The 8,270-nt window shown below is 38.5% G+C and overlaps 1 protein-coding gene across 1 annotated transcript; it reads right to left on the bottom strand.

Annotated features, from left to right (window-relative positions):
- Nucleotides 1-1,507: 1,507 nt before the first annotated feature.
- LOC140941865 (uncharacterized) lies at nt 1,508-5,463 on the bottom strand. Its single transcript, XM_073390873.1, has 6 exons — nt 5,262-5,463; nt 4,449-4,534; nt 3,795-3,911; nt 2,561-3,053; nt 1,848-1,974; nt 1,508-1,613 (listed from the first exon to the last, which is right to left on the bottom strand). The coding sequence occupies exons 1-6, from the start codon at nt 5,344-5,346 to the stop codon at nt 1,508-1,510; spliced, it is 1,014 nt and encodes a 337-aa protein (XP_073246974.1). The 5' UTR covers nt 5,347-5,463.
- Between the last annotated feature and the right edge of the window lie 2,807 nt (nt 5,464-8,270).

The raw sequence follows: 8,270 nt of genomic DNA, 5'->3' as shown, positions 1-8,270 counted from the left end.
GTATGCTTACTTGTAGTTCGACAATCTGCTGAGTATGAATACTGTCGGGTGTTTGCTTGGCTCTCCATAATATATAAGTTAAAATCCACGTCAGATTCGGGTAGTAGTCTAATACATCTTTTCTGGTTTGTGGTCACACTAAAGTATTTCATCCTCACAGTCTCAAAAGTTAAAACTGCAAATCGAATAAAAACAATTTATGAGGGGAAAGTATTGTCTCCAAAATACATAGTTTGTGAGTTAATTTCTCTAACAGTGGGAAAATCTTAAGTCCTGTTGGCTTTTTAGTCTAGTGATTAACCACTATGCATGCCATTGGTCAAATAGAAAACGGAGAAGGTCTGTTAGCGCCGTTCCTGGAATTTTTATTTATTTTTTTATGTGAGTATTAATATAATATATTGTTTTTTAAAAGAGAGTGCTTGCTATATTAAACAAAGATACAAATGTTATCCCATCAAAAACAGAAGTTGATTTTTTTGCCAGCTTTTTAAAGTGTTTATATTTAAATAACGGTAGAAGACAGCTTTTACATGTTTTACAACTTGAAGCTTTAGGTGACAAAATACGGTGATTTTTGTGTAATTGTCGACCCAAGACTCGACCTCATTTCATTGTTTATGCCTCACTGGCCTCAAAGAAGTAAGAAAATTCATTATTTTTATCGATTTGTAAATAGATAAAATTGATTTTTGATTAAAATAGTCCTTTCTTGTCAAATAGTCTCAGTCTATGGATATTCTTTTTATTAACAGTTACCCCTCTATCATTTGACAAAACATTTCCAGCAAAACGGGTACATAATGCCAGTAGATTGTGTGATAAATTTATCGCAAGCGTACCTCAAAGTGAGTAAATTGTGTACTCACCAAGTCCCAGAAGATAACCTCGCATTTTGTCGCAATCAGATTTGCGTAAGAGTACAACGTTTCGAAGTTTATAAAGCCAGTTATGTTCCAAGTTGTTTAGTTGCACTTGCTTACCAACAGATTAAGCCCGCGAATTAAATTTGAAAAATCGTACTCGTACTCCATCTCATTTTCGTTAACCCAGGAGGTAAAATTCGTACCGGGCTGTTGTGAAGATTTCGTTCTCGTCGACAACCACCATGATAACGGCGGCGAAAATTTCACTCAGAAATTGAATTCGCGTTATTTTAAACTTCATTGCCCTTCACTTTGTTAAATGTTGGCGACCTTTTCTGGAGTTGAATTCTAAGAGACTGTTTCTAATTTCCGAAAAATAACGAAAGTCGTTGCCTTCTGTTCACGTCCTGCAGAAGCTGCGAAATTGGAGGGGTTAACGAGTACATAGGACGAAAGCAATTTGTTTAACCCGCCAGCAACTTACGCTGTTAAAAATGAACAATTAAATCAAACCCCATGCTTGCTCCTTGACAACCAGAGTCACCAGACAACTCAATGATACAACAACAACAGCAATAACTTTAATCAAAGAATCTCAATCGATCTAGGTTTTTACAAAAGATTTAACGGTAAACAAAAGGCTACAACCAGTTCTTCTTTTTCTTCTTTGGTTGCTGATAACGCCCTTTTGGTTTTTTTGGTGTAGCTGCTTTCAGGGCAGCTGCTTCTCTTTCCATCCTAGCCAGCCTGCAAAAACAACATTGACAAACTTTTATTGAGCTTACTTATAAAACTGATACGATGCTTGTTGGATAGCCTACGAAGCAAGCGTTTCCGTGTTGTTTCGGAGCAAACAACGACCAAGGAACGGGATTTTCGGTTTTGGCCGCTCAAAAATTGGGCGGGCGGTGCAGATAGGAAATGACCAACAAGACTGCAATTTCTAAGAAGTTGTTTTTGTGTTAAAAGGTCACAACTCACCTACGTCGTCGACTCACGTATTTCACGAGAAGTGAAACGGACAGTAAAATGGAACAAAGTACACAAGCCCTGACGATATCCAGCCAGGTAATGTCTTCAATGAAAGACTTGATGAACGACACGTAATCTGTACGTGGAGAAGAAGGAAAAAATAACTACATCACCATCGTAAAAGTCTGAGTGTTTCGCAGACTGAGTGTATCGTAGGTGTAGCAAAGTAGGCGCATAGCTAGAGCGATCCCTGGTTATCTATAACCTATATCACCTCTGTATCTCTTTGTTTATGTAAAAAAAGATAATATGTAAAGATAAAGCAACTTTGGTTAACAAAAAGTAAACACATGGTCTATCTTTAATTGTGAAAATAACCAGAAGAGGCTGGATGACTAGGGAACGTTTCCAGCTTATCAATAGCACAGTTACCGGTGATTGACCTTTGTCACGTGGCGGCCATTTTGTCTCAAGAGATTTAAAAAGCTTTATTTATACCCGGCTAGCCTCGTAGAGAGAACGAGGCTAGCCGGGCATAAACAAAGCTTTTTAAATCTCTTGAGACAAAATGGCCGCCACGTGACAAAGGTCTATACTATAAGGAGTGGGAAAAATGCACTTTATTTGAGCTGTAGATATAATTAACACGAAAGTGCACTTTTTACGTCCCCTATTTCTTTTCCATAGCTTGGTTACAAAACGTAAATTTTCGTATCACTCACCTTTAAGATAATCAGCATAGAAGACAGAAACCACTTCAGTCATGAAGTTAATAGGACCGATCAGCCACATAACTTGATCCCAGACCCATTCGACTATCCAAGTAACCATGCACCAGGTTCTTTCAGCCAAGTACTTTATTCCGTCCCAGGTCTTAGCAGCCAAACGCGTCATTCCATTCCAGGTTCCCTTAGCCAAACACATTACTCCGTTTAAGGTTTCCTTAGCCAAGTGCCTTCCTCCATTCCAGGTCGACTTAGCCTTTGAAATAACCCAATCATAGGCTTTGCCAGCTGCTGTGACCGTGATATTAAAAGACGTTTTTCCCGCGCCGGTAACTCCATTCCATGTCCAGCTTGCCAATGCAACTGTGGCTCCTTTTACTTTGTACCATGTTTGCATCACAGACATGTGGGGTTCGGGTTCGTAAGAATTTTCATAGACATGAGGATGTGTTCCATTTCGATGACCGGTACAGATTGGAAATTCGTCCACCTAAATGATTTTAATAAAAGGCCAGACACATTTTGTTCAGTATAATTTACATTAACAATATTTACCAAAACAGTGGGTAGCAAAATGTTTTGAGCGTTTTGATTGAGAATTCCTGGCTATTCATTGTTTGAGGATGGGAGTCGAAATGGTGTCTTGTTTCATGAGAGTTTCGAAAGACGAATTTTTAGCGATAAATAAAGTAGCTGTACCAGTACTAAAACACCAAGAGGGCGACGCAATTTGGCTTGTCAGTGTTAAATGCAACAAAACTGTGAAAATGCACTTGACAAAATATCCAACATTTTTGCAAACACTGTCCCAATTAATAAAAAAAATTGATAATCCTCTTGCTAAGTGAAGTCTTGTATTTTCATTTTTTTTCTTATTTAAGTGATTTGGTTAATGCTAAAACAACTATTCTCGTAAGTGTTGGTGCATACCGCTAGAGGTCAGTACCACTATTTACTCCAATTTTCCTTCGAGGAATGGTTGGATACTATCATATGCAGTTACAAATTTTTTCGAACCAAGTCCCCCCAGAAACGTTCCAGCCCACAACGGAATCCTGGAGACACTATACTACTGTAAGGTCACCGATAACGTAGGAATTTGGGATTTCTTAAAAGCACTAAAACAGTACATGAAGCTAATTAGCTGATTATTGATTAAGACACGGCTAAATTCATCTTCTGGCAGGGAGAGACATGATGGAGATGAATTAAAAACTTTAATCATTCGTACCTGTCCATTATCCTGTTTTCTGTGGGACGAGAACTTTACATCAGAACGTGTGTTTCCCTTGAACACCACTTTCAAGCCAACTTCCAGGGATTTGAACTTCACCTTCAGCACATATTCCTGCGATGAAATGGAAACAAAAGATAAAAAACAGTCGTTATTAAGTTAAAGCCAAAGAAATAGTAAGGACTTGCAGAAGTACGATGTCGCTGAACTAAATTAAATGAAAATTCATTTCCTGGCGGTTAGATCGTACTGTATTTAGTTTGAAGATGCAAAAAGTGACTTAACGAGAATTCTTACCACGGACCTTCCTTACGGATAACTCCAATGCAAACAGTCCTCTTGGTTCTAAAGATACCAAACTTCTATGAAACCCTACCTCTCAAATACTGACACCTCTCTAATACGAGCAGTTCTTTTTAGACTTTTTAATCAAACTTCATATATTCCTCAACAATTCCGACACCGTTGTAACTGCAAACTTGGCTCCGCCCCTTGGGCGCACGATAGTTACAGTAATGGGCCTTCATGACGACAATTGCAAGAAAAATACATGAACTGAATCGTTTCATTTCTCATCAAGAGAGACCGTTAACAAGATAGAAAATCGAAAGCCAGCAGTTCTAAGCTTACTTACAACTACATTGTACTGACCTTTCCATTCCAAGTTCCCGCCAAACAAATCTTGCCGGCAAAATCCTCATAGGAGAACTCTGGCTCGTCAATAGAAAGTCGAATAGCTGCGAGAAAAACGACAATAACAAGCTGAATAAGATTGACATTCACCGTTTCTTTCTTGCGATACAAGAAAAACCACTTGAAAAGCAGGAGATCTTATGTGTGCTGTAGGGAAACCATTTGCGGCGATAATTCGTTCTAGCAAGTTTCATAACGATTTCTAACCGTCAAAGCGCGTGCACTACATTAAACGTCCTCGACTCAGAGTCTTCAGGATATTAAAATCTGCAAGACTGAAAGCTTTGGCCCCAGCTGTTCAAAACTGGTGAATGACTCAATCCTCTGGATAAATCATTATCCAGTGGATAGCGCAATTGGTTTAATTCCTTGAGACCTACATGCACTAACGGATAGAGCTTCACACCTATTATTTTAATATCTGGGGCTTGGAGTCGAGAATGCGCGCGTAATAAAAGAATGAAATGCGCGCGCAAATCATAATCATAATCTTGTCGGAGTTTACCATGGCAACCTAGACATGTTTTGTCTTGGGAAAAAAAACTGTCCACCCTCGATCCCGCCCCCAAACACACAGTACAATATATATATATATTTTCTTGTCCGCTTGAACACAGTGTTTAAATTAAAAGCGAACAAGAAATTTGACGAAGGAGTTTGTGGCATTAACTAACTGACAAAAATATTTTTATCTAACGACACTGTCGAAAATCGTAGGTTGGGAGAGCTAGAAAAATCATTTTAAAACGCATAAGTAGCATTAAGTCTCACCTTCACGTTTCATAGTGTTGAACTTAACCGATAACAACAGCAATACTGACAGCACAGTAAGCACACATAGAGACTTCCTGATCATTTTGCAGCTTTTTTCTTCTCACACGAAAAGCACAACTATTCCTTTCGCGGAAAGAAGCAAACTGAATGTTTGACGTCATAATATGACTTAATGACGTTGCGCGCGCGAGGAGCCCGTACTTTCCATTCCTGCCCAGGGTCGCTCTGAGACTATTGACCGACGAGAAAATTTAGTAGAAGACCATAATTGATCCTTACGGCAAGGCGATGAAGAAGTAAACAAAAGAATAACACAAATATATATATATTTTTAACAAATTTGCTCAATATCTCTGTTTTAATAAATAGACGTGACGAAGCTCTTGGTATACGATACTACCTAGTCTCCTACAACAATAACAATCTATTGTTTTAATTTTCATAGTTTCAAACTCTTATTTGTAACGAACTTTTAGCTTAGCTCCATTTTTCTTTTAGCCCCTGAAGACGGTTTGTCTTCAAACCGAAATATTGGGCAAATTTGTTAAAAATGCTTTTATTTTTTGTTTTATTGTTTTGTTTACTTTCTGATTGCCCTGCCGTAAGGCTCAATTTGCCTTTTTAGTTTTTCTACAAGTCATTATTGTACTGATCCAGGTTTACAGCTGGGAGATCCAGCACCACTTAACGGTTTGTTGCTGTGGACTTGCTGATATTTTATATTTTGAGACAATTTTGACCGGTGTGAAGGCTAGGTTTAACCATAGGAAATTGTGGTAACAAAGTTCTTGACATAAGTTTGATAAGAGTAAAAAAGGAACTATTTCCTGCGTCCAAACGGCTTATGGACTGCAAACTCCAGTGAAAGAAGGGCAGCAAGTATTGCCTCTGATGGTTTTGTAGAAAGGAGTAATGAGACTTAAGCTACAGTAAAACGCGCAACAAAAAACGTGCGCCTTGTTTTGCATGCATTGCTGCAAAACGAGTTAAGAAAGGACGTTGCTCGTTCTACCAGCAGCCACGTTGGACCCTAAATCGCGTTTCAACTTGTTTTGCAGCAAAGTCCAAAACAAGTTGCACGATTTTTGTTACTCGTTTTACTGTACTTTTAGAACCGTGCTATACGTAAAGTACTCCCGACTTTTGACGAGTTGCAATCCATTTAACGTCGTTATCCGTAGCCCAAGACAATAGTTTGTGAGTTAAGTATTTCAGTAAACGAAACCTCCCAGGTTATCACGTGGTGGGAATATCCTATGTCGCGAGCGATTCCCATGAAAACTGATCATTCGAAATTCTTCATGAAGACGAAAAAACCATATAAACCCTTTCAAATATATTTCATTTTTTCAGTAAAACTGTAAAATTCGTCATGCATGTATTACTTGGAAGGAACTAATTCGAAAATCACTATGTTTGCCCACGAATATCACAGAAATCGTGAAAAATATTAAGAGTTTATATGGTTTTGGGGGACGCTGTCACAATTTACAGTCGTTTGTATGGATCTTTAACCATGTTTCAAGAGTCATAACCTTGTAGATTCGCCCATGTAGAGCCAAATTAAAGACATCACGTGATTCCCTCAGGATCCCGGCTACTTTTGTAGACTTTTCATCCCTGTTCAGTCTTATCGTGCAAGAGGCCTAGTAAGTCGATATCTGAAAATCGAAATTCACTTGTAGTGCCATGCCAAAGTAGTTTCGTTGAAAAAGTTCAGTTTTGAAGACCTCATTGATTCAAAAGCCAAAACATTTGCTGCCCGCTCTGGAAGAAAAATAGTTAGAAGTATTTTTTGTAATAACAATGAAAAATGCTTTGTCGATGAACAAAAGGACGTCAAAACTGACTATAGTCAGTATACGCATTACGTTTAGGGATGGTAAATAAACATGCAACTGTTTACCGTGAAACCTTTCAATAGTCATGTTACTTACATTTGTTTAGATACCGTAAATGGTGTTGAGCACTTCGATGACATTCAAAGACATTTATCTAATTCAGGTTCAACCCGACTGCAGAAGTTATTTATGAGGACGGGCGATTTACGTAATACATGTTTGAGCAATTACTCTAATTAGTTGTCGATGCTTAACACCGAATCAACACTGTCTCAGCACACCTCACGACATTCAATAACTACAAATTACAAAGTGTGAACAACCTGTTTCACGATGGCGTGACTACGGAAATAAATTTCACATTTCACGACGCATGATATTTTACGCTGTTAAACTTTGCAGAACTGTTGCGAAACTGTGTGTTAAGTTATTTTTCAGTTTTTTGTGAACACTTAAATCATGCAGTGTTCGTGAACAAAGAAAACATTTTGCTTTTCATATTTGAACCAATGGCAACAGCCAGTGCCGAAAGTAAATCATATTAACAAAATTTGCATATTGCAAGAAGTTCGTTGTTTAATACTCGACGGAAGCGGCCGGTGCACTAGAAAGCTTGTTGTTTCAGATGCGAAAGCAATGTATTCTTCAGTTTCGCCGGATAAATTTAGCATCTTTACAAAGGGATTACATTTATAAAAGCCCTTTTCATTCGAAAAATTTGCCATCCTTCAAGAAGACTGATTTCAGTTCACTTCTTCAAACTTGTCCTGTGACGGAAAACTATGGGAAACGCGGTGGTAGTTTCTTTTCGACGGTTTCGACCGAGCATAAAGTTTCGTAGACCATTTCATGTAGTTATGTTAGGACTCGACAAGAGCGGAAAAACGGCTATTTTGTACCGAAGTAAGTGGAAAGATTGGAAGGAACGAATTGCCCCGACTCCTGTGTTCAACGTTGAGGTCGTCCGTCCCTATAAAGACTTACGTTTTAAAATTTGGGATGTCAGTGGAAAAGAGCATATACGCCCTCTGTGGAAAGCTCTTGTGCGCCACACAGATGCGATAATTTTCGTCGTTGACAGCGCAAATGAAGAAAGAATCGACGAAGCAAAACAAGAACTTTTCAATCTTGTCAACTGTGCCCAGATAAAAGGTGCTCCGATATT

The sequence above is a fragment of the Porites lutea genome, chromosome 6 (genome assembly GCF_958299795.1).
Source record: "Porites lutea chromosome 6, jaPorLute2.1, whole genome shotgun sequence".
Lineage (NCBI taxonomy): Eukaryota > Metazoa > Cnidaria > Anthozoa > Scleractinia > Poritidae > Porites > Porites lutea.
The sequence above is the reverse complement of the archived record's forward strand: the minus strand, read 5'-3'. Positions and strand labels throughout refer to the sequence as shown.